The 25,366-nt window shown below is 52.0% G+C and overlaps 1 protein-coding gene across 1 annotated transcript in view; it reads right to left on the bottom strand.

Moving 5' to 3' along the window:
* The window catches only part of CLPTM1 (CLPTM1 regulator of GABA type A receptor forward trafficking), a 33,033-nt gene extending 12,456 nt beyond the window's left edge, over nucleotides 1-20,577 (bottom strand). The window contains exons 1-4 of the mRNA XM_086690068.1: nucleotides 20,474-20,577; nucleotides 14,312-14,424; nucleotides 2,410-2,533; nucleotides 846-1,004 (exon numbers count right to left, since the gene is read on the bottom strand). Coding sequence (XP_086546194.1) covers nucleotides 846-1,004; nucleotides 2,410-2,533; nucleotides 14,312-14,424; nucleotides 20,474-20,545 — 468 coding nt within the window. The 5' untranslated portion in view covers nucleotides 20,546-20,577. The remainder of the gene's footprint in view (nucleotides 1-845; nucleotides 1,005-2,409; nucleotides 2,534-14,311; nucleotides 14,425-20,473) is intronic.
* Between the last annotated feature and the right edge of the window lie 4,789 nt (nucleotides 20,578-25,366).

Raw genomic sequence — 25,366 nt, 5'->3', positions numbered from 1 at the left:
AAAATCAGGCACAAGCGAGCCACCTCCCCCCACCGCAAAGAAGCTGGGAAGGAGGGTTAGACTGGACGCTGCGGAGCAGCTCTCACCACCCAACCTGCGGCCCCCTCGGCCTTCCTGGGGTCTCATGGCAAGGACGAGGACGGGGCCGGGGGCTGGGCCTGAGGTCTCGGCCGAGCCACTCCTCTGCAAGCTACCCTACCCGCCTCGGAAAGACTGTGCACGCACCCTACTTCCAGGCACCAAGCCAGAGCAGACATCACTCCCCCCCCCCCCACCACCCAGGGGCTGAGGAGAAGACCTGCTGGGGAGAAATGAAAGACAGGGCAGCCCCAGAGAGATGTCCCCACCCACTGGTCCCCTGATCCATTACTTTCACTGACACGCGTAGTCACTGAGGTATCGGCCCCACGCTGTGCAGGGCTGGGGACACAGTGGTGACCAAACCAGCCCTGGGAGGGACAACCCAGAGCGGGCAGGCTTGGATGCAGAAGTCCAGAGGAGGCCAGCTGCCCGAGCCTGAGCGTCAAGGAAGGCTCCCTGGGGGAGACCGATGCGGACCTGCGGCTGCCGGAGTCCAGAGCCAGACGGCCTGAGCTCGAATCGCTCACGAGCTGTCTGACCTCGTACGTCACCTAAGCTCTCTCTCTACCCTAGAGGTAGCTGGGAGGATCCCAGGCCAATTTCAACCCCACCCACATTTTTCAGATGGGGAGGCCAAGGAAGGCCCAGAGACCTCGGGGACCTCCCTGTGGTCACGCAGCGTGAGAACGGAGGGCGGCGCCCGGCCTGGAGCGTGCACTCGGCGGCGGGACCGGGAGTCGGAAGAAACCGGGAGCTGCCCCCACCTGCGGGATGTCGAGCTCGGCGAAGTGCTCGTAGCAGCCGTCCGAGTTCTCGCCGCTGGTCCAGTCGCCGTACACGAGGTCGTGCTGCTCCCAGAAGAGCGCTGACGTGGCGTTGAAGTCTGTAAAGTGCTCGTGCTCGGAGATGTACACGTGCAGGTTCTGTGGGGGGGGCGGGCGGGGAGGGGGCTCAGGGCTGCTGCCGAGCCTCTGAAGGCTGGGGGATAAAGAGCCGGCAGCACACCGATACCCCCGGTGTTGCAGAGGGAGAGGAAAGGGGGCAGGTGACGAACAGCAGCTGCTAGAATAAATGTTCTTTTTTCTCAACCCTCCCCCGCCACCATGTCTGTCTTGCTCCGAGCCTGTGGCATCCATGAGCAAGAAACAGCCGAAGAACGGCCAGCCTGCCACTTAGAATCTGGGGGCAGTGCCTGACTGGCTTGGCCGGCCAGCGATGGGAGTGAGTTTGAGCCCCACTTCTTGAAAGAAAGAAAGAAAGAAAGAAAGAGAGAGAGAGAGAGAGAGAGGAAGGAAGGAAGGAAGGAAGGAAGGAAGGAAGGAAGGAAGGAAGAAGGAAGGAAGGAAGGAGGAAGGAAGGAAGGAAGGAAGGAAGGAAGGAAGGAAGGAAGGAAAGAAAGAAAGAAAGAAAGAAAGAAAGAAAGAAAGAAAGAAAAGAAAGAAAAGAAAGAAAGAAAAGAAAAGAAAAGAAAAGAAAGAAAGAAAGAAAGAAAGAAAGAAAGAAAGAAAGAAAGAAAGAAAGAAAGAATGAATGAATGAATGAATGAATTTGGGGTCAGAAGGGATCAAAGTCTCCGGAATTATCTTCTCCCTTCTCAGTCTCTTACAGCCTTCTTGGTCAGAGCTCTGCAGGCTTGTGAATAAAGCACAGTCAGAGCGGCAAGAGGGTTAGCTGGTCCCTGAAAACACCAGGGAAGTGGAGAAACCAGGCCTCGGAGAGCGCCCTCCCTTCACAAGTCCCCATGGCCATCTTTGTCCAGAGCCCCAGAGGCCCACTGATAAAGCGCATCTGAGCAGCGGGCACCCGCTAACCAGAACTCTGTTTAGTCGGGGATCCCAGAGCTGCGGGGAAGCGCAAAGGCGGGAGGAGTCTGGGTTACCAGGGTCTGAGCACTGGCTGCGGGTGCTCCCGAACCCCGGCCACTCGGGATCCTGCAGGACGCGTGTCCCTCGTCCCCCTCTGCTGGGCTCCTCGCTCTCTCCCTCCCGTTTCTTTCCAACTCGTCCCCTGCACACCTCTCTTCGCAATTCTGAAACCTAAGCAGACTTTTGAAATACGTACAGTCCCTGTTAAAAGCGTTTGCGAACAACTGCGTGAAACCTCTGATGTCTCTCTTCCCCACAAAACCAGAATTTACTCTTTCCTTAAGCGTGTTGCTAGATTGACACAGGTCTCATGGGCTGAGAATGGACCCGGAGCTCCTCAAGCCCAGACCCGTGCGCGGCCGACAGTGACCAGGGACCTGTCTGTCCCAACTGCTCACGCCCCTCCCTCACACCCTCCCCCACACCGTCATCTCCCGAATCTGGCCTCCCAGACGGCGGTTACCATTAAAGTGTCTTTGGGGAACAGGTTGCGGCTGGCGACGCGTGGGGCTCCTCCGGGGCCCGCCTGGTCCTGAGGGGCCGGCCCTCGGCGGAACCAGCTGCTGATGACCCAGATGATGAAGATCCTGAGGAGGCAAGCAGGACAGGTGGTGAGTCCCAAGCCTCTTCTTTGCAACGTGGGTCTGCCTGACCTCCTCCAGACTCAGCACGGGCTAGATAGGGCCTGACCCGGGGCAGGTGGCGGAGCAGGGTGCAGGGAGGGCCCCTGAGAAGGCAGCCCCTGGGCTGCTGGGAAGACAAGATGCCCCCAGAGGCCGTATCTGGGGTGCTGCCCACGTTTCCCAAAAGGCCCTGGTGGCTGCGGGGCTGCGAGGGCTTGGACCTTCTAACCTCAGACCTAGGAAACCTAACACGCCAGGCCCCTGGGACCCCAAAGTGAGAGGACCCTAAGAATCTAGAACCTCAGCATTTTGGAGGCACGGCACCTTTGAGAGCCACATTTTAGAACTTCAAGTCAACTGAAGTACTTGAGAAGCAGACAATGAGTCAAGGGTTAGTCCCAAGTTTTAGTAATGTTGGGCTAGGCGATTCAGGCCAACACTGCGGTTGGAAACAACTTGGAAAAGATTAGTAAAAATTAACATACTAAGAACATATATCAATGCTGGTTTTCTATACATAATTATGTATCTTGATGTAACAAAGATATATTCTGCTCGTGGTTCTCTTATGTATGTTTTTTTTTTATCAAGTTTATGTACGAATATATGTAAATACATACTTTTTTTTTAAGTTTTAATTATTTATTCATTTAAATAATCTCTGCACCCAACGTGGGGCTTGAACCCACGACCCCGAGATCAAGAGTTACAATCTCCACCGCCTGAGGTAGCCCCTGTAAATACATTTTCTTAAAAACACTGAAGAATAGGGGCGCCTGGGTGGCGCAGTCGGTTAAGCGTCCGACTTCAGCCAGGTCACGATCTCGCGGTCCGTGAGTTCGAGCCCCGCGTCAGGCTCTGGGCTGATGGCTCGGAGCCTGGAGCCTGTTTCCGATTCTGTGTCTCCCTCTCTCTCTGCCCCTCCCCCGTTCATGCTCTGTCTCTCTCTGTCCCAAAAATAAATAAACGTTGAAAAAAAAATTAAAAAAAAAAAAAAAACACTGAAGAATATATCCAAGGGATACAGGTGTGCTGTTTTTTTTTTGTTTTTTTTTTTTAATGTTTATTTTTGAGAGAGACAGAGACAGAATGCGAGTGGGTTAGGGGCGGAGAGAGAGGGAGACACAGAATCCGAAACAGGCTCCAGGCCCTGAGCTGTCAGCACAGAGCCCGACGCAGGGCTCGAACTCACGAGCTGTGAGATCATGACCTGAGCCAAAGTCGGACGCTCAGCCGACTGAGCCACCCAGGTGCCCCCAGGTGCACTGTTTCAAAGGGACACATGCACCCCATGTCTATAGCAGCACTATCAACAATAGCCAAAGTCTGGAAAGAGCCCAAATGTCCATCGATGGATGAATGGATAAAGAAGGTGTGGTCTATATATACAGTGGAGTATTACTCGGCAATCAAAAAGAATGAAATCTTGCCATTTGCAACTATGTGGATGGAACTGGAGGGTATTATGCTAAGTGAAACTAGTCAGAGAAAGACAAAAATCATATGACTTCATTCACACGAGGACTTTAAGAGACAAAACAGATGAACACCAGGGAAGGGAAACAAAAATAACATAAAAACAGGGAGGGGGACAAAACATAAGATACTCATAAATATGGGGAACAAACTGAGGGTTGCTGGAGGGGTTGTGGGAGGGGGGGATGGGCTAAATGGGGAAGGGGCACTAAGGAATCTACTCCTGAAATCATTGTTGCACTAGATGCTAATTTGGATGCAAATTAAAAAATTAAATTAAAAACAAAAACACACTGAAGAATGAACAAGACTGTAGATTTACCAGGCAAAAACTGAAGGGAAGACTGGAAACAAGAGAAATGAAACACTACCAGAAGCTTCTTTTTATATCTGAGGACACTTGCCAGGTATTCTGGTGGGTAACAGAAATGCTAGCCAAGACCCACACCGGGTAACCAGAGGCCTACCACATGAGAAACTAAGACCCCACAGGGCCCCGCACCCAGGACCCAGGAGGCAGGTGAGGCCGAGCCCTCCTCAGGAATCACCTGGTGCAAAGAGACCTCGGATGGTTGATGCCCCCAGCAGCCAGCGGATGGACAGCATGTCCTCCTGGAGAAAATATGTTCATCCTAGGTCTGAAATTATTCCTACAAATAATTCTGAGATGCTCACAACAACTTAACTCTGATGTTGCAGAATCTGTTACAAAAACCCTCAAAATTTGAGGGCACCTGGGTGGCTCAGTCGATTAAGCATCCGACTTCGGCTCAGGTCGTGATCTCGCGGTTTGTGAGTTCGAGCCCCACGTTGGACTCTGTGCTGACAGCTCGGAGCCTGGGGCCTGCTTCGGATTCTGTGTCTCCCTCTCTCTCTCTGCCCCTCCGCTGCTCAGGGTCTACCTCTCTGTCTCTCAATAATAAACGGTCAAAAAACATTAAAAAAAAAAAAAAAAACCTCAAAATTTGTATCAAGAGAGCTTTATTTGTTTAATGTTTATTTTTGAGAGACAGAGAGAGCATGAGCAGGGGAGGGGGAGCGAGAGAGGGAGACACAGAATCCCAAGCAAGCTCCAGGCTCTGAGCTGTCAGCCCAGAGCCGGACGCAGAGCTCGAACCCATAAACCGTGAGATCACGACCTGAGCCGAAGCCGGACGCTTAACCAACTGAGCCACCCAGGGGCCCCAAGAGAACTTTCAAAGTACCATGCTGGCAGCACGTGACTCTTGACCTCGGGGTCATGAGTTTGAGCCTCACGTGGGGGACAGAGTTTACTTTGAGGCAGAAGTACCGTATATTCAGTAACACGACAGAGAAAACAGAAACAAAACCAAAACGACACGAAAACAAACACGCTGGCGTCCTATTTTCAATTCACAAAACTGAATAAACGCAGTATTACACAGCCTTAGAATCAGCATTGACTTTGCAGTATTTCCAGGACACACTATTAAAAGAGAAAGGCGAGGGGCGCCTGGGTGGCTCGGTTGGTTAAGCATCTGACTCTCGATCTCAGCTCAGGTCGTGATCTCACGGTTCATGGGTTCGAGCCCCCAAGTTGGGATCAGTGCTGACAGCACAGAGCCTACTTGGATTCTCTCTCCCTCTCTCTCTGCCCCTACACCGCTCACGCAAGTGTGTGCTTTCCCAAATAAATAAACATAAAAAAAAAATTTTTGTTTAGATAAAAGAGAAGAGGGGCGCCTGGGTGGCGCAGTCGGTTAAGCGTCCGACTTCAGCCAGGTCACGATCTCGCGGTCCGTGAGTTCGAGCCCCGCGTCGGGCTCTGGGCTGATGGCTCAGAGCCTGGAGCCTGTTTCCGATTCTGTGTCTCCCTCTCTCTCTGCCCCTCCCCCGTTCATGCTCTGTCTCTCTCTGTCCCAAAAATAAATAAACGTTGAAAAAAAAAAAAAAAAAAAAAAATTTAGATAAAAGAGAAGAGAGGCGAGTATGGAAAGCAAGGAAGAGAAGGAAACTATGTAGAATAGGACTCCAATTTTGTACAATAAACATGTTAAAGGGCGCCTGGGTGGCGCAGTCGGTTGAGCGTCCGGCTTCAGCTCAGGTCACGATCTCGCGGTCCGTGAGTTCGAGCCCCGCGTCGGGCTCTGGGCTGATGGCTCGGAGCCTGGAGCCTGTTTCCAATTCTGTGTCTCCCTCTCTCTCTGCCCCTCGCCCGTTCATGCTCTGTCTCTCTCTGTCCCAAAAATAAATAAACGTTGAAAAAAAATTTAAAAAAAAAAAAAAAAAACATGTTAAAAAACAACAAATCTGAGGGGGAGGAAGGAATGGGAGTTAGTGTTTAATGGGTACAGTGTTTCAGTTGGGGAAGATGAAAAAGTTCTAAAGGGGCACCTGCCTGGCTTGGTCAGAAAACCATGGAACTCTTTATCTTAGGATTGTGAGTTCTAGCCCCACATTGGGTGTAGAGATTACTTAAAAAACAAACAAACAAACGAAACACAAAAAAACCCAAAACCACACAGAGAGAGAGAGAGAGGTATGAAATGATACACATCAGACTTTCAAATGGATTTCCTGGTTTGGGAGAGTAGGGGGAAGGTATACAAAAACAATAGGCCACAAGACACAATACTGCCTTAAAAATCCTAAATAAAAAAAACCAGGGGCACTTGGCTGGCTCAGTCAGTGGAGTATGCGACTCCTGATCTGGGGGGGGGGGGGGGGGGTTGCGAGTTCAAGCCCCACGTTGGGAGAAGAACCTACTTAAAAAAACAAAACAAACAAAAAAACCCCAGCATTTATACGAATCAACATGTAAAAAGATCACCACCAATAGAGTAATGATGACTGATGGTTATCCTTAGGGGATTTTTACTTTCTTCTTAAGGCTTTTTGTTTTGAATATTTTTTTGTTTTGAATTTTTTTTTTAATGTTTATTTATTTTTGAGAGAGAGACAGCATGAGCAGGGGAGGGGCAGAGAGAGAGGGAGACACAGAATCCAAAGCAGGCTCCAGGCTCTGCCCTGTCAGCACAGAGGCCAAAGAGGGGCTCAAACCCATGAACCGTGAGATCATGACCTGAGCTGAAGTCAAACGCTTAACCGACTGAGCCACCCAGGCGCTCCTCTTTTTTTGTCTTTTAACGAACAAAAGAAAAGCCCCAAAGAAAATTGTAGCAGATTGCTAGATGTTTCCCAATATCTGTCTTCCCCTTTTGTCTCAAAAAGAGAACTCCTAAATAAAGACTACAATTCCAGCCTCGCTAACAGCTAGAAATGGAGAGAAGGTGAAGTCCTGGCCAATAAAATGTAAACACCGTGTATTGTGCTGGGCTTTGGAGGAGTGTCCTTAAAGGGAAAGAATAGGCCTCCTTGATTTCTGCTTCCCTCCTAGAATGTGGATGTGATGGCTGGATCTTCAGCAGCCATCTTGGGCCCTGCAGACAAGGGGCAAAACCTATTGACGGTAGAAAAAAGGCAGGAAGGAATCTGGGTTGCAGAAGATGACAGAATCCTGGTTTTCCTATGTCTGGAATAGTACATGAGAGAGAAATAAACAACTTCTAAAAAAACTTGTGTTAATTCAGGTCTCTCAGACACCTGCTGCTGTGTAATTATTAAATGAGACAGGAACTTATTAATTACAGGTATGAAAAGCAATATAGCAGAGGTTAAGGGCTCAGCCTCTACTTTGCAATACCCGGACCTGAAGCCCAGCTCTGCCTCTTACCAACTGTGTGACCTCAGGCAAGACTTAACCTCCCCAGGCCTCTGTCTCCTCAACAGTTAAAATGGGGATAATAACACTACCTACCTTGTAGGGTCGTTTATAAGCATTAAATGCATGAATACAGCTCTGTACCCGTATCCGTCTATAAGTACATATGCATACACACCCATGATATATATATACGTCACCTAGAATGAAGCCTGATACACAGACAGGAAGTACTTTAAAAGTGTCAGATGTTATTAGTTTCATCATAGGAAAAAGGCAGACAAAACTCTTTGGAATGGAAAACTACTACCAGGGAATCTTAGCGTGGGTGGGCCCCAAACCACACGGAAGGGCATGATTGGGCAGAGAGGCTTGTCTTTGCCTGTAGCAGCTATGGAGCCCTGGGGTCTGGGGTCTCAGGGGCGATGGCCCAGCTGAGCCATCTGTTGCCTCCGCAAGAAGTCCCTGACGCACACGGCTGAGGAAGGTCTGGAACTGGCGATCTCTGGGGAACCCTCCGCCTCCAAGAGAGGATCCCATTCTGGTTAATTACGCCGAGGGAGCGTGTGGGAGCAGGGATGCCCACCAGCAGCTCTGCCCTGGCTTAGTGTGGCCTCAGGAGTCCCACCCCTCCTCTGGGCTCCTGGAGGAAGCCCCACGTGTAAAAGGAGGTAGACTGGACCAGACGTTTTTGGAGAACTCCAGATCCCTCGTCTCCTGAACAGCACCTGTGTGTACCTGTACACCCACAGTTTTGTGGGTCCTCTCAGACGGCTCGTGGACACACCCCTCCCTCCACACATCCCAGGCCAGGAAGTCCTACCCTACAACAACAGGCCTGGAGGGGACTGGTGTTCACCTGATGCTTTTCAGCCTACCGGAGTAAGCAAATAAAAGAGACAGTAAATCTTCTCTCCCACCCCACGTCAGTATCCTGCATTCACGGGTTCAGAAGAGTGTTAAATACGTGAAAAGTCAAATAATGAAAACTCTCCACCCCATCCATCTATCCACACAGTGCCCATCCCATCCCATCCCCCACTCCAGGTAACCACTGGCATCATGTGGGGACGCGCTGAAAACTGGACTCCACTCTCCCCAAAAAACTCCATTCTTATGCCATCTGCTCGAAGCTTTGAAGAATTCACGGGCCCCTGAAAACAAACCCTGGACCCCACCTTAAGAATTCCAGTCGAGGGGCACCTGGGTGGCTCAGCTGGTCAAGCGTCGGACTTCGGCTCAGGTCATGATCTCACCGTTCGGGAGTTCAAGCCCCACATCGGGCCCTGTGCTGACAGCTCGGAGCCTGACACCTGCTTGGGATTCTGTGTCTCCCTCTCTCTCTCTCTCTCTGCCCCTCTCCTGCTTGCTCTCTGTTTCTCTCTCTCTCCCTCAAAAATAAATAAACATTAAAAAAAAAAAAAAAGAATTCCAGGCGACATGGTCTCCAGGCACTCACCCCGGCTAACGTTTGGTGCTGCCTGGTTCTAAGGAAGGAAATGTGCCTAAGCTATGACCATATTAAAAAATATCTATCTGAAGGGGAAGCGGCCGTATGCACTGATGTGGGAAGATTCTAAGATATGTTGTTAATGAAAAAAATCAAGGTGCCAAACTGGGGAAAATAGGCTAGTCTTATGTAAAAGTGAAGGGAAAGATAAAAATAATCTTTATTCACAGCTGCTTGGAGCACGCAATAAGGAAGATGGTACGGAAGAAAATTCTAGGTCCTAACTGGACCCGGTGGGGAAGAGTGGAACGGAGAAGGAATGGAGGGAACAGAGGCCGCAGTGGAAGAGGCTCGGGTGCGTGTCAGGGATGGCGCCCAAGTGTCTGGGCGGAACAGTGGGGAATTTCCTTCCTGCAGAGCCTCTCCGCATCCTGGGTGACATCCTCGGAAGACACTAGGCAGGCAGGCCTGTCCCACACCCAAGTGTGACTGGTGACTGTCTGGGATTGTGGGCTGCTTTTTTTTTTTTTTTTTTTTTAAGCTGCTTCTCTTTATATTATCTCAGTTTTTTAACCCTCAGAAACAAAAGCAACCCTGGCCAATTCTGAGCGGGTGCCAGCTCCCGCTGTCTCCAGGTGACACAGACCTCTTGGCACCCTGTCATGACCTGCGAACTGTCAGGATTCCCTCCTCCGAGACGGAAACTCAGGCACGAGAGGGTATTTCGGCCAGCGAAGGCACACGGCAGGGAGGCGGGGGGGCCGAGGTGTTGGAGGGGACCTGCCCCCCTCCACGTTTCAGCAGCCGAGCCTCTGGTTTGGACAAGCAGTCCGTTCCCCATTTTCCTCTATTTTGAACAACTGTCTATGAGCATCTTCACATAGCGTCACCTCAGGCAAACCGCAGGTGTGCGTTTACAGGACGGCCACCAATCCTAACACACTTCTGTGTGACTTTCTTCTCTCTATGCATCTGTACTGTTTGAATTTGCTTTCTACAGGAAGCGTGTATTACTAATGAGTTTCGAGGGGAAAACGAGGACGACGGCATGGAGGAGACAAGCAGCTAACCCACCCCAACCACCTTCGCCCCCAGGAACAGAACCCCAGCTTTCCACGGGGCGCTCGGTTTCCCAGAAGAAAGATCACATTTCCCAGGCTCCCTTGCAGCAGGCCACAGCCCCATAAGGACGTACTGGCCAAGGGGAGGACTGTTTTAAACAACTCTGCTACGCAAGGATGTGGCGAAAGGAACCCTCACGCGCTGCTGGTGAGAATGCAAACTGGTGCAGCCACTGTGGAAAACAGTATGAACTGCCCGACGATCCAGGAACTGCACTAGTGAGTATATACCCCCAAAATACAAATACGTTAATTCAAGGGGATACATGCACCCCGATGTCATAGCAGCATTGTTTATACTAGCCAAATTAGGGAAGCAGCCCACGCGTCCATTAACAGGTAAGTGGATAAAGATGAGATACACACACACACACACACACACACACACACACACACACACACACACACGTAAACAGATTCTTATCCAGACACAAAAAAGAACGAAATCTTGCCGTTTGCAGTGACATGGAGCTATAGGTTATAATACTAAGCAAAGTAAGTCAGAGAAGGGCAAATACCATAAAACTTCACTCATATGTGGAATTTAAGAAACAAAACAAGGGGCGCCTGGGTGGCTCAGTCAGTTAAGTGGCCGACTTCAGCTCAGGTCATGATCTCGCTGTTCGTGAGTTCGAGCCCCGCGTCGGGCTCTGTGCTGACAGCTCGGAGCCTGGAGCCTGCTTCGGATTCTGTGTCTCCCTCTCTCTCTGACCCTCCCCCATTCATGCTGTGTCTCTCTATCTCAAAAATAAATAAATGATAAAAAAAAAAAAAAGAAACAAACGAGTAAGAAGGAGAAAAAAAAAAAGAGACAAGAGAGATAAACCAAGAAAGAGAGTCTTAACTCTAGAGAACAAACTGATGGGGAAGTGGGTGGGGGAAGGGGGAAACAGGTGATGAGGACTAAGGAGTGCATTTGATGCGATGAGCTGCGGGTGATGTATTAAGTCTGGAATCACTGTATCGTACACATAAAGACAATATTACATTGTATGTTACCTATACCCCAATTCAAATAAAACCTTATTAACAGGGGCACCTCGGTGGCTCAGTCGGTTGAGCATCCAACTTCGGCTCAGGTCATGATCTCGCGGTTCACGAGTTTGAGCCCCACGTGGGGCTCTGTGCCGACAGCTCAGAGCCTGGAGCCTGCTTTGGATTCTGTGCCTCCCTCTCTCTTTGCCCCTCCCCCACGCGCGCGCTCGCTCTCTCTCTCTCTCTCTCTCTCAAAAATAAATAAACATTTGGGGCGCCTGGGTGGCGCAGTCGGTTAAGCGTCCGACTTCAGCCAGGTCACGATCTCGCGGTCTGTGAGTTCGAGCCCCGCGTCGGGCTCTGGGCTGATGGCTCAGAGCCTGGAGCCTGTTTCCGATTCTGTGTCTCCCTCTCTCTCTGCCCCTCCCCCGTTCATGCTCTGTCTCTCTCTGTCCCAAAAATAAATAAAAAACGTTGAAAAAAAAATTAAAATAAATAAATAAATAAATAAACATTAGGGGCGCCTGGGTGGCTCAGCTGGTTGAGCATCTGACTTCGGCTTGGGTCATGATCTCACGGTTCGTGAGTTCGAGCCCCACATCAGGCTCTGTGCTGACAGCTCAGAGCCTGGAGCCTGCTTCAAATTCTGTCTCTCTCTCTGTCTCTCTCTCTCTCTCTGCCCCTCCCCCACTCACACTCTGTCTCTCTCTCTCTCTCTCTCTCTCAAAAATAAATAGAAACATTAAAAAATTTTTTTTTAAACCTAATAACAAATTAAATAAACAACTCTGCCACGGAATTTCTTTTTTTTTTTTTTTCAACGTTTATTTATTTTTGGGACAGAGAGAGACAGAGCATGAACGGGGGAGGGGTAGAGAGAGAGGGAGACACAGAATCGGAAACAGGCTCCAGGCTCTGAGCCATCAGCCCAGAGCCCGACGTGGGGCTCGAACTCCCGGACCGCGAGATCGTGACCTGGCTGAAGTCGGACGCTTAACTGACTGCGCCACCCAGGCGCCCCTCTGCCGCGGAATTTCTTATAGTTGATAAGGAGAGAAAGTGCCTGCCTAAATGCATGGCCTGTCTCTTGAACATTTTGCTGAAATACCTCTCTGGAAAGAAAAAGAAATGTCTGTTTTGCAAATGGGCAAAAAGGGCCCAGATCAGAGAAGGCAGACTGTCACCAGGTCTAGGTGGGCAGTCATAGAACTCAGCCTCAGATAGATCTCCCTGACCCCACTCAGCTTCTCCCCAGGGCCTTGGTCACAGGCCAGGTTTCCAGAAGGCAAGCCATGTGCTCCCACTACCCAGGAATTGGCCACATGAAGCCACACATAAAAAGACCCACCACCAGCCAGGCACAAAAGGACAGCCTGTATGACTCCACTTAAACGTGGTAAGTGTAACAGTCAAGTTCAGAGAGATGGAACGTATACAATGATGGGTGCCAGGGGTTGTTACAGCCGGGGTTTGTGCTTACTGGGGTTGTTAGTGCTTGATGGATACAGAGTTTCTCTCTGGGGAGATGAAGTTCTGGACATGCATGGGAGTGACTGTTACAACTGTGCACTGGCATATTTTATGTAGTAATGTACATGTTGTGGCTAAACTACGCCCCCCCCCACCCTAAAATTCTTAAGTTGAAGTTCTAACCCCGAGTACAGTCACCCCCAGTGAGTGTACTGGGAGATCCAGCCTTTAAAGAGGTGGCTGAAGCTAAGTGATGCCACTGGGTGGACCCCAATCCGATATGACCAGTGAGTGTCCTTATAAGAAGAGATCAGGACACAGACACACACAGTGCAAAGACCATGTACGCACACAGAACATGGCCATCTACAAGCCAGGGAAAGACCTTGGAAGAAACCTCTATCATGGTGACACCTTGATCTCAGACCTGTAGCCTCCAGAACTGTGAGAAAATACATTTCTGTTGTTTACAGCCCCCAGTCTGAGCTATCTGTTACAGCAGCCCTAGCAATTTAACATAGTATATTTAGGGGCGCCTGGCTGGCTCAGTTGGTGGAGCGTGCAACTCTTGATCTCAGAGTTGTGAGTTCAAGCCCTGCGCTGGGTCTGGAGATTATTTAAAAATAAAATCTTGGGGCGCCTGGGTGGCTCAGTCGGTTAAGAGTCCGACTTCGGCTCAGGTCATGATCTCGTAGTTTGTGGGTTTGAGCCCCGTGTCGGGCTCTGTGCTGACCGCTTGGAGCCTGGAGCCTGCTTCAGATTCTGTGTCTCCTTCTCTCTCTGCTCCTCCCCCACTTGTGCTCTATCAAAAATAAATAAACGTTTAAAAAAAAAATCTTTACAAATAAAATCTTAGGGGCGCCTGGGTGGCTCAGTCGATTAGGCGTCCGACTTTGGCTCAGGTCATGAACTCACAGCTCGTGAGTGCGAGCCCCGCGTCGGGCTCTGTGCTAACAGCTCACAGCCTAGAGCCCGTTTCGAATTCTGTGTCTCCCTCTCTCTCTGCCCATAACCTACTCGCATTCTATCTCTGTCTCTCTCAAAAATATATAAAACATTTAAAAGAATAATTAAAAAAAAAAAAATCTTAAAAGGGGCGTGGGGTGGCTCAGTTGGTTGAGTGGCCAACTCTTGATTTCGGCTCAGGTCATGATCTCATGGATCGTGGGTTTGAGCCCTGCATCGGGCTCTGTGCTGACAGCACGGACCCTGCTTGGCATTCTCTGTCCCCCTCTCTCTCTGCCCCTCCCCTGCTCTCTCTCTCCCTCTCTCTCTCTCTCTCTCCCAAAAATAAATAAACATTTAAAGCAAATAAAATAAAATCTCAAAAAAGACATATTGGGGTGCCTGGTGGGCTCAGTCAATAGAACATGTGGCTCTTGATCTCGGGGTTGTAAGTTCAAGCCCCACATGGGGTGTGGAGACTACTTATAACAACAACAACAGCATATTTTACCACAGTAAAAGAAAACCCTAGTCACCACCAATGGTTATGCCCGGTGGCTTTTTCCTTTCTTATGTTTTATGTGAACTTTTTTTGATGACCAGAAGCAGCCCCACCTGCTCACCTGAACAGCACCCCTTTGATGACTTGCCAGGCGTTGGGCGCTGGCTGGGGTGCTGGGTTCCGGGGCTGGGTCTCCGCCCGCGGGTCCCTCCCGATGCTGCCGTTGCTGGCCACCTGCAGGAAACGGAGACCAGGTGAGGAGGGAGGGTGTCGCCTGAGGCACCACTGCGCGCCAAGGCCCGGCACAGGGCTGAGCACAGAGTGGTGCCTGATCAAGAACTGGAGAACATTTCGGGGCCCCCGGGTGGCTCAGTCGGTTGAGCGTCCAACTTCGGCTCGGGCCATGATCTCACAGTTTGTGAGTTTGAGCCCCCGCATCTGGCTCTGTGTTGACAGCTCGGAGCCTGGAGCCTGCTTCGGATTTTGTGTCTCTCTCTTTCTCTCTCTCCCTTTTCTCGCTCTGTGTCTCTCTCTCTCTCTCAAAAATAAATAAACATTAAGAAAAAAAATTTAAAGAACTGGAGAACGGATGAATACAGTCACCCAGGAAGGGTGGTATAACTTGCTCCTTCAAGACAAAAATGCTTCCCCAAAACCTACTCCGTGCTGGTGACACCGAGGTGACGGAGACGGCCCTGTACTGCCCTCCTGGGGATCACAGTCCAGTGGGGGGAGCTAAAGAGTCCCCAGATAGGGATGATCCAGAGTAGACAGGGCTGGGATGTAGGATGCTAGAGTGGGCATCTGGTCCAGCCTAGAGGTCAGGGAGGGCTTTCTGGAAGAAGGGGCACTGGAGCTGAGACTTAAAACATAACAAAGGGATAACGCAGAGTAGACAGTGAGGGAAGCAGCTGGTGCAGAAATGAAGGGGAGAGATACTATCTGACTCTGAGGACTGTCCACTGCTCCCTGAAGCCAGAGCCCAGGATGCAAGGGCCAATGCAGGCTAGGGGGACAATGCAGCATGGTGACAAGTGCCAGATCCCATAAGGCTTGGGTTTATCTAAAAGGGTCTACCCTGGGCAAACAGTTCCGAAGGCCTCCTCGGTGGCCGGCCCTGTGCGGGGCCTTGTCCCTCCAGGGGCTCCTTATCCAGCAGGAGACAGACACAGAGCAACACGGCCAGAGTGTGAGCCACGCCACTGTGAGCCACAGGCACACACTACCCCGTGAGGCCACGACTAGGAATGCTTCCATTCAGCAGCCGGGCAGATGGAGGCTCGGGCAGGCGAATCCACTTGTCTGGGTGGCTCAGGAAGGAAATGGGCAGCAGGGTGACAAGGGGGTGTCAGGCAGGGCTTCCTAGAGCAACCCTCACTCAGAAACAGAAGCTCAGAAGCAGGGAATGTCGTGGCAGGAAGGGCCCGAGGCGGGGATGCTTTCCCACCCCTCTCCTTGCACCTGCTGGCTCCCGGATCCTGTCCTCTTCCTCCTCCCAGCTCTGTCCCCTCACCGCTCAGCCTTCAAGAGGCAGGACCAGGACTGTCATGGTCCCCGTGAGGCAGGAGCACTGCCCAGCACAGAGCAGGGGCTCAACAAACACCTGTGGAATCAACATGTGTTCCCTGAAGGGCTTGCCCGCATCACCCAGGCCTCCCCCGACCACAGCCCTGAGCCCACCCCTCTCTGTCATTCATCACCCCCTGTCCCCTTCGGCAGGAGTTCCTCCCTGTATCTACCAACACGCAGGACAGTACCGTGGTGATAGGTAGGGGCTCTAGGGCCCCACAGTTCCTGACTGTGAGATCTTGGGCACGTCACTTCCCCTCTCTGACCCAAAGGCCAGGTTGTGAAAAGACTGGTCTGTTTTAGACAGAAAAGATTTCCTTCATGTGTGAAAAATGGACTTCCTGAGCATCTACTGTGCACCAGGCTCAGTACTAGGCAGTGGCCACACAGCTCTGGGCCCTGCCCTCACGGAGCTCAAGGTCTAGAACAAAACACACCCACGGAACAGCCAACAGGACCGTTCAAGCTGGTAAACAGGAAACAAAAGTGCTCTGGAGGAAACAAGCAGGGACACATGATGCCTACTGGGGTGGGGAAGGGGACCCACTCTGGATTAGGTGGTCAGGAGCCTGCCTGAGGAGCTGTTGTTGACATTTGGGTGAAGGGCATGCTGGGAGGACAGGTTCACGGAAGGCGTTGGCTGGGGGCAGGCAAGGTCAGAGACAGGCACGGGGTCCCCTTATTCAGGCTTGGCCTTGCTTCCGGGAGCGCAGGGGGCCAAGTAAGTGCTTCCAGCAGCTGTGTGCTGATTCTCAGGTTCAAGAAACAGAAGGTGAGGGCCAGGCCAAGATTTGAACCCATGTCTGGCCGACTCCCAGGTCTGTTCTCTTACCCGCATGGGTGGACAAGCTGGCTGGAAACCCTCCCACAGAAAGGCAGAGAAGTGCAGTGAGATGCCACTTCACTATGCTGGCCACAGTCAAAGGGACGGACAGTCACAAGTGTTGACGAGGGTGTGGAGGAAACTGGGCCGGTGGGGAGATGGGGTTGCGGCTTTGAAAGATGCAGCAGAGCATTAATAAGTGAAATGTGCACCTGCCATACAACCAGCAGCCCCACTCCTCGGTCTCTACCCAAGAGAAAGGAGAACACACACACACACACACACACACACACACACACACACGGGAAAGCTTCTGTGCAAATGTGCAAATGTTCACAGGGGCGTTATTTGTAATAGCCAAAAACAACCCAAAGGCCCCTCCACCTTGATGAATGAACCTGGTGTATCCATACACACAATGGAATGCTACTCAGCAATAAAAAGGAGCCCAACTGGGGGCAGAGAGTGGCTGCAAGAGGAAACCGGAATGTTCTGACTGGATGCAGACAGGATGGTGGCGATGGTGGTGCCGCACGATTGCAAAACTGGACTAAAAACCACTGGACTCCACACTAACAACAGGTGAATGTTGTTGTATCTGTTGTGGCTCAAAACAAAGGCAACTTCCCTGTGAGTCCCACTTCCCTGGGAGTAAAGGCGAAGTCTTCATGTTGATCCCTAAGCCCTGGCCTGATCTGGCCCCTTCCATGCCTCTCTACTCTCATTCATTGGGTCCAGCCACAAGGCCTCCTCGCTGTTCCTTAGTAGGACCAGGCACCTCCCACCTCAGGGCCTTTGCACTGGCAGTTCCCTTTACCCGAGAGGCTTCCTGCTGACCCTGTATCCGCATGCCTCCCTCCCTCGTCTTCTTCAAGTCTTTGTTCAAATGTCACCTCCTCAGAGAGGCCTTCCCAGACTACCTTGCTTAAATTGCAACCCTCAGGGGCGCCTGGGTGGCTCAGTCAGTTGAGCATCAGACTTCGGCTCAGGTCACGATCTCGCGGTCTGTGAGTTCGAGCCCCGCATCGGGCTCTGTGCTGACAGCTCAGAGCCTGGAGCCCGTTTCAGATTCTGTGTCTCCCTCTCTCTCTGCCCCTCCCCTGTTCATGCTCTGTCTGTCTCAAAAATAAATAAATGTAAAAAAAAAAAAATTATTTAAATAAATAAATAAATAAATAAATAAATAAATAAATAAATAAATTGCAACCCTCTTACCCACTCCTCACTTCCTATCTCCTTCTCCAGCTTTACTCTGTCCATGGGACTTATCACCATCTGACCTGCTATATTCATTGTACTCTTGTCCGTTCTTTCACCCCGCACCCCCCGACCCTTAGACAGAACATGAGCTCCAAAAGGGCAGGGACTCTGTTCTGTTCACAGCTGTTTCCCCAGCATGAGCCTGGAGCCTGGAGCCTGGCAAGTAGTGGGGACTCAGTATACATTAGCTGAAGGAATGAAGGGCAGGGCTCTGGGCCGTGTTTGGGCCTCTGGCTGGAGGAGCGGGCTGGCAGGAGCATGACACGGCCAAGGGTCCGCCCCCTCAGTGCTAGGCCCCACAGGCCCGGGGAGGGTGTGATGTCCCTGCACACAGTAGTGACTAAGACGCAGTTCCTCCTCTGGGACCCACACATCCAATCTCACACAATCCCCAGAAACACTGGCTTAGGGGCCCAGAAGCAGCTGAGACCATCAGCCTGGGCTGGAGTATGAAGACCGGCTTTCAAGCACATCTTCACCGACTGCCTTGGTCCACCGTGGGAACTCCATCTCGGCCCAGCCTCTGACTCAAGACCTGTTCATTCCACAAACACTGAGCACCTGCTCCGTGCCGGGTCCCAAGCTGGGCGGTGCAGGGGACACAGTGTTGACCCAAACAGTCCTGGTTCTGCCCTCCAAAGCCTCCCAGTCCAGGGGAAGAGACAGGCAGACAGTACAACCCAGAGTGGGCAGGGCTGGGACAGGCGAGCCCAGGGGGCTGTGGGAGCCCTGACCCAGTCTGAGAGAGTCAGAGAGGGCTTCCTAGGGGAGGGAACATGTGTAATGTACAGAACTAGTACGGATCGATCTGGTGAAGAGGGAAGAAGTATGTGAGAAGGCCGTGAGGAAAGAACAAGGCACACTCCTGGAAATAAAAGACCTTTACAGTGGCTGATGTTCCATTCACTCAGTGTTTCTCAAGCAGGGGTGATTTTGCCCCCCCCCCCCCAGGGGGGATACTTAGCAACATCTGGGACATTTTTGACGGCCACAACTGGGAAAGGTACGTGTGTTACTGACATCTAGTGTGCAGAGGCCGGAGATGCTCTGAACACCCCACGATGTGTGGGACAGCCCCTCACAACACACAATTAACCGACCCAAAATGTCAATAGTGCTGAGGCTGAGAAATACTAATCTATCTAGCCTGAAGAAAATTCAGACCACGCAAGGCCTTGATCTACTAAAGAATTTGCACTTTACCTTGAAGGCAAAGGAAGAAGTCTTGAAAGGTTTTAAGCAGAGGTGAGACAAAAGAAAAATCCGGGGGTCCCTGGAAGCCTGGCAATCAAGGGAACCTGAGCCCTGGTCTCTCTGACCACCCCCGATCCAGTAACCAGCAGAAACTCAGAGGGGGAAAAGATCTTTCAGCAAGACTGGGAAGCCCCTGATGACAGGCACTCTGTCTTCATTCTAGAGTTAACTCAACATATATTTTCTGAGGCCGCCCCCAGGCCAGGCCCTGGTTGCAGATGCTGAGCCAGGTATGTTGGGCTCAGTCACCAAATCTCAGCTGGGTGGCCTCCCCAGGTGATACTATTTGCTCTTCCTCTGGGCTCCCTCAGTCCCTGGCACAGACTTTTGTCACCACCCTAGTCATTCAGGACTATAATTCTTCACATGTCAATCTTCTCTCCCACTCCACTGATGGCAGGGGCATAGCTGGAACCATCTTTGTGACCCATCACATGGCCGGCCATCCTGTGCAACCCCTCCACTTATCACTGGAGAAATAAAGGCCCAAAGAAGGCAAGGAACTTGTCCAAGGTCACACAGAAAGTCAGCTTCATTCTTCCCTCTCAACCTGCACCTCCTCTCCCCGGTGCTGCCTCCCACATGTCAGTGACATCCCAGTGGGTGGGTCGACAGCACCTTGCTGTCACTCCATCCATTCCCTAAATGCCTGAAGGGTGGATGCCTGAACTAGTATCTTCTGCAGCTTCAGTTTAGTTGAAACAGTAATGGGTCAGAAGTCACCACCACCTGGGCTAACCCCCCACCCCTTGGATTAGTTTATGCTCAAAGCATAAACACCCTTCCCAGTCCTGACCACCCTGGGTCAGCAATGTCTGGATTGCTACACGGAATGGATCCCAAACTCAACCTGGGTGACCTTCTACAAGAGCCTTAGTCTCGCTCTTCCTTGGATTCCCGTCTGTAAAGTGGGTCTGTCGGTCTCCACCGCCCGTGCCCTTACCCACGATGACTACCTGACTTCCCCAGAGCTAGAAAACTCCCAATCAATCAATGATTGCCCACATCTCAGGCACTGCGAGGGAGACCCTGAATGCCAGTCCACTTCAAGAACGGTCTTAGAGCCTGAATCGCAGAGTCGAGAACCAGGGCGCCTGGGTAGAAGTCTGCGCCCCTCCGCGCCACTGTCTCCCGGCTCGAGCCATGAGCCTGGTGGCCGCCCAGCGCGAGCGTGCAGGGGACCCGGCGTGCAACAGGGCCCCGCTCCCCGCACCGTCCGGCCTCCAGGACTGCCCGGCCCGCCTGGGCCCGGTACTCAAGGTCCCTCTGGGCAAGGAGCCCCCAGTGCACGGGATTCCGCGAAAAGGGGTAGGACACGCCCCGTGGGAGGCCCCCCGGGTGGGGAAGAACCCCTCAGGCCCCTCTCGGCCTCCGTACCTGACCGGAGCCGCCTCCCCCGGCCGCAACCACGGCGCTGCCGGCCCCGTCCGCCTCCTGCGCCGCCGCCATCTTCCCGCTCCGGGTCCCCGCCCCCGCCGCCAGCCCCGCCCCGTCCCCGACGGCGCCAGCGCGATCGCGCGAGATTTCACACTTCGCCGGGCCCGCCAGCTACCGTATCCGGCAAGACAGCTCAAGCCACGCCTCTCAGAAGAGCCGCTTCCGGCTAAGAAAGAACCAGCCAGGCCACCGTACCCAACCACCACCCTGCCGTACGTTTGTTTTCACCTAGTAGACCGTCACCCTGCTTGGAACGCCCGGACTTTCTCGGCCAGCTTATCAGCGTCCCACGGGCTCCATTCCCTTTGCTTCCTCGAGTTAATCTGCTTCTTCCATTTATATGAAGCCTTGCAGGCCATCCTGCCTTCCTCACTCGGCCGATTCTTCGAGTCGTTTCCGTTTTCGTGTTTCTTGAGCTTTCCCGGCCACCGTAACTCCTCAAAATGTTCTGCTCAATACACGCCCTCCGTGTGTTCAAGGAACCTCCCTGCCGCGGTACCGAGACTCAGAGGGCGGGCCTTAGGCCAATGTCATCGCCTTCAGACCCCTCTTCCTAAAGGAACCATTTCCTCCAAGTCCCCTTAGGTTATAATTTTTCTGTGCATTCAAAGTTATTATCTCAGGGTTCTCACGGCCACCACACCTTCAAATCGGACCCTGTCGTTCCCTTCCCAACCCTTCGGGCCACCTAGTTTAGCCCGCACGCGCGTTTCCGGAGTGGTCTTTGCTTTCTAGCAATTTCGCAACTCTGGACTCGGCTTCAAGGGCCCTTAGAACTTCATCCTTTTCCTTAGCTATGTGTGTTTTTACAGTTCCAAGCCTGGACACGGGTTGAGTGACCCCTGGTCTGGGGAGGATGGTATGGAGGATGGGAAAGGACAGAAGTCTGTCAGCGGCTGTTAAGCCTTATGTATGAATGGAGTGGAGGTGTTTAAACCCTGGTTGTGCTACTGACCTTCTATACGATCCCAGACAAGTGACATTATCTCTTTGGGCCTCGGTTTCTTTTATAAACTAAGCATTTCCCTCCCGCTTTTGCCTCTCCGGGTTTTTGGAAAGACCTAGTGAGATCACTAATGTAAAGCCCCTCCCACCCCCCCCCACACACACACACATACACACCTGCTCTTAGTAAGCGATCAATATTGTGCACTGTTATTATGAACCTTACATATTACCCGGAAGGGAGAGTAGGCTTTGCATTGGGATTCTCCAATTAACTTATTTCTCATTTTATTGTTTACTTCCTTCACTTTCCTCTTAGTCCCAGCTCAGTAGTAATATCACCTCCTCCTGGAAACCCTCCCTGGCCCCCAGGCTGTGCCGGCACAGTCTCCTAGTCTTTCCAGATCCCAGGACTCCCCAGCTCCCCCCCTGCCCATTTTGTGTTATCGCTGTCAGGGATGGGTGTGGTGTGTCTTGCCATGGGAGTGGGCGGGGAAGCCCAGAGCATTCACGGTCACTGCTCTGCCTCCAGCACTGCCCCAGGGGATGGTTGCTAAGTGAAAGGATGAAAGTCTGCGTGCAGCAGGTGGATGACACACATCTGAGAGCCAACACAAAGGCAAGAAGGAACCTTAGAGAACATCTTGCCCAGTCCACTTCTCTCCCATATAATGAGGGTAGTGAGAACGATTCTCTAAAGTTGTAGGCGCAGTCTAGGGATGAAACGAACATACTAAGTCCACCAGACATGAGGCAGACTGAGATTTACCGGCCTCTTTCTCAAAAGTGGAAAATTAGGGGCGCCTGGGTGGCTCAGTCGGTTGAGCATCCAACTTCAGCTCAGGGCATGATCTGACGGTTCATGGCTTGGAGCCCTACATCAGGCTCTCTGCTGTCAGCACAGAGTCTGCTTGGAGCCTCTGTCCACCCCTCCCCCTGCCCCTTCCCTGCTTGTGCTCGCTCTCTCTCCCAAAAATAAATAAACACTAAAAACATTAATTAATTAATTAATTAATTAATTATAAATAACAGTGCAAAATTACGTGTGTAGTTTGTAATAGAGGACCACAGAAAGCCCAGGCAAGTGAAGGGCTTTGAAACTTAATCTTCTCTAGCTTCATGTAACCTCATCTCTGCTTTTAACTCTAGATCTAAAAAGCTCCAGTCGGCCCTCCTGTCTCATAAACTGCAGAGTCCCGATCTGTCGGAGCTTGAGGGTCAGTGAGCTAGACTGTGACCTTAGGACCCCTGCAAAGCCCTCCCCCATTTCTGTTGAATGACCAGAAAAGTTCTTCCATTTCTGTTAACTGCTAATTGAATCACCGCCCAGGGCCACTCTGCACTCCACTAGGGGGCGCCCAACACCAACCAGAGGCTGTGATCTCAGGTTCTAAGGGAGAAGAGAGCCCTGAACGTTTGGGTCCTGAGGAAAACGGGCTGGAGGTCCAGACTCCTGAGTCCCAGGGAGAAGAAGTCTGGGGACCCAGACTCCTGCGTTGTGAGGCAAAAGGAGTCTAGGGGCCTGGACTCTGGGGTCCTAGGGCAGTGGGACTGGGGTGGAGGCCTGAGAAAGGAAGGAGGAATCTAGGAAGGGCACCAGGATTGGTTGGAAGCAGAACTGGCCTGGGCAGTCGTTTGGTTTGGCTTGAGTCCGTGGGAAACAAGTGGACAGAGCAGGGATTGTTCCTCTAGGGTCCCCCCTCCCCATCACCCCCTGGGTTTGGCAGCCTCAGCTCTTCCCAGGCCCTGGGGACTTGGGGGCATTTCCCACAATCCCTCCCCAAGGCCCCTGTTTTCTACTAGACTCACAGCTGCCCATCCTCAGGACCTGGGAAAACTGCCCCAAGAGCACTGAAAGACTGGCTGGAGGTTAATGCCAAGCAGATTAGGAGAAACAGAGGCCCTGGATCCTCGGAGGCCAGCAGCCCCACCCCTGAGACTTGGGGGCCCCGGACCACCCTCTACTTCCTGAGGACCCAGAAGTCCAGATCCCCAGCCTTCCGCCCAGGGGCCCCAGCGCTGTCCTCTCTGACTGTACCACCTCTGCTCTTGTTCACCCTGGGCTTTTTGCCTACAACTCCCCCACTGCCCAGATACCATTTCCCAACCACTGACTGCCCCGCGGGGACCTGGGGGCCAAGCCAGTACCCTCCTCCCCGCCCCCCACTTCCCGGCATCAACAGCCCCAAACCACTGCACTGTGATGCATCCCCCCGTGACCAGGCCAGCCAGGATGCCCTCCCCTACCCCAGGGGCCTGCTCCCAGGCCTGGATCTCCTCACTTCTTCTTTTCTTCATTGCACATAATGTTACTTGAAGTCGTCTCCTTTGCTCGTCGTCGTCCTCCTCCTCCTCTGCTTCCTCCCTACTCCCCACCACCAGCCTCTCTGTTTGTGGCTTCAAGACAGAATAGAGCTCCTGACCCTGAGCGGGAGCTCAGGAAATGATATCGCTATTGCTAATAAGGAGAGAGCAGCTAACAAAACATACCACAAAGCCATCAGCACTCAAGCTGAGTGGAATTGGGCCAGGACCCAATGAATAGCTTTTGGAAAGACCACAGAGGGCAGGACTCTCTGTCTTTCCCCTGTAGTGTCTCCTGAGCCTGGCAGGGTCTCAATAAATACTTGTGGGACAAGTGTGTAGGAATTGTCACAGGGCACGGCTTTTACGGATCCATTCTCTTGGGTCCCAGACAAGCTGGGCGCTGACTTCTTATGCTCAGCAGTGACATCTGGGCACCAGTCTTCCCCTGTCGTAGGACCATTGGATACCTCACTGTGATGCACACTTAAAACATCAGCCCAGGGGCGCCTGGGTGGCTCAGTCGGTTAAGCGTCCGACTTCAGCTCAGGTCACGATCTCGCGGTCCGTGAGTTCGAGCCCCGCGTCGGGCTCTGGGCTGATGGCTCGGAGCCTGGAGCCTGCTTCCGATTCTGTGTCTCCCTCTCTCTCTGCCCCTCCCCCGTTCATGCTCTGTCTCTCTCTGTCTCAAAAATAAATAAACGTTAAAAAAAAAAAAAAAAAAAAACATCAGCCCAGGGGTGCCTGGGTGGCTCAGTGGGTTGAGCATCTGACTCTGGCTCAGGTCATGATCCCACAGCTCTGTGAGTTCGAGCCCCGCATCGGGCTCTGTGCTGACGGCTTGGAGCCTGCTTTGGATTCTGGGTCTCCCTGTCTCTCTGCCCCTAACCCACTTGCATTCTGTCTCTGTCTCTCTCAAAATAAATACACATTAAAAAAATAATAATAAATAAATAAATAAAACATCAGCCCAGGGCCTAGAGACTGGCAGAGGCCACAGTAGGTTAGCAATGTTCATGGTCGTTTTACATGTGAGAAAGCCAGACCTTGGTGAAGGACAGTCTCTAATGTTGCTGTGACGATCCAATGTTATTATTCACCTTTTTTTTTTAATTTTTTTTTTCAACGTTTTTTATTTATTTTTGGGACAGAGAGAGACAGAGCATGAACGGGGGAGGGGCAGAGAGAGAGGGAGACACAGAATCGGAAACAGGCTCCAGGCTCCGAGCCGTCAGCCCAGAGCCCGACGCGGGGCTCGAACTCACGGACCGCGAGATCGTGACCTGACCGAAGTCGGACGCTCAACCGACTGCGCCACCCAGGCGCCCCTATTATTCACCTCTTTATCCCCAATGATCGAGTTAGGGCTACATACGTCCAATGGGCACTCGATAAGTATTGGATGGACTGAATCAGTCCTGCCGTCTTGGCCCTCTAAGGTCTTCAAAAAGCAACCACATGGAAGAAAATAAATGTTTTTTTTTTTTTAATTTATTTATAAGAAGTCAGGCTAGCATTGGGAACAGGATGCCGAGAGCTGCTAAGAAGTGAGGGGTAGGTCGCGGGAGCCGAGGAGTCCTGGGG

Source organism: Puma concolor, chromosome E2, assembly GCF_028749965.1.
Source record: "Puma concolor isolate L17-30 chromosome E2, mPumCon1.1.hap2, whole genome shotgun sequence".
Classification (NCBI taxonomy): Eukaryota; Metazoa; Chordata; class Mammalia; order Carnivora; family Felidae; genus Puma; species Puma concolor.
The sequence above is the reverse complement of the archived record's forward strand: the minus strand, read 5'-3'. Positions and strand labels throughout refer to the sequence as shown.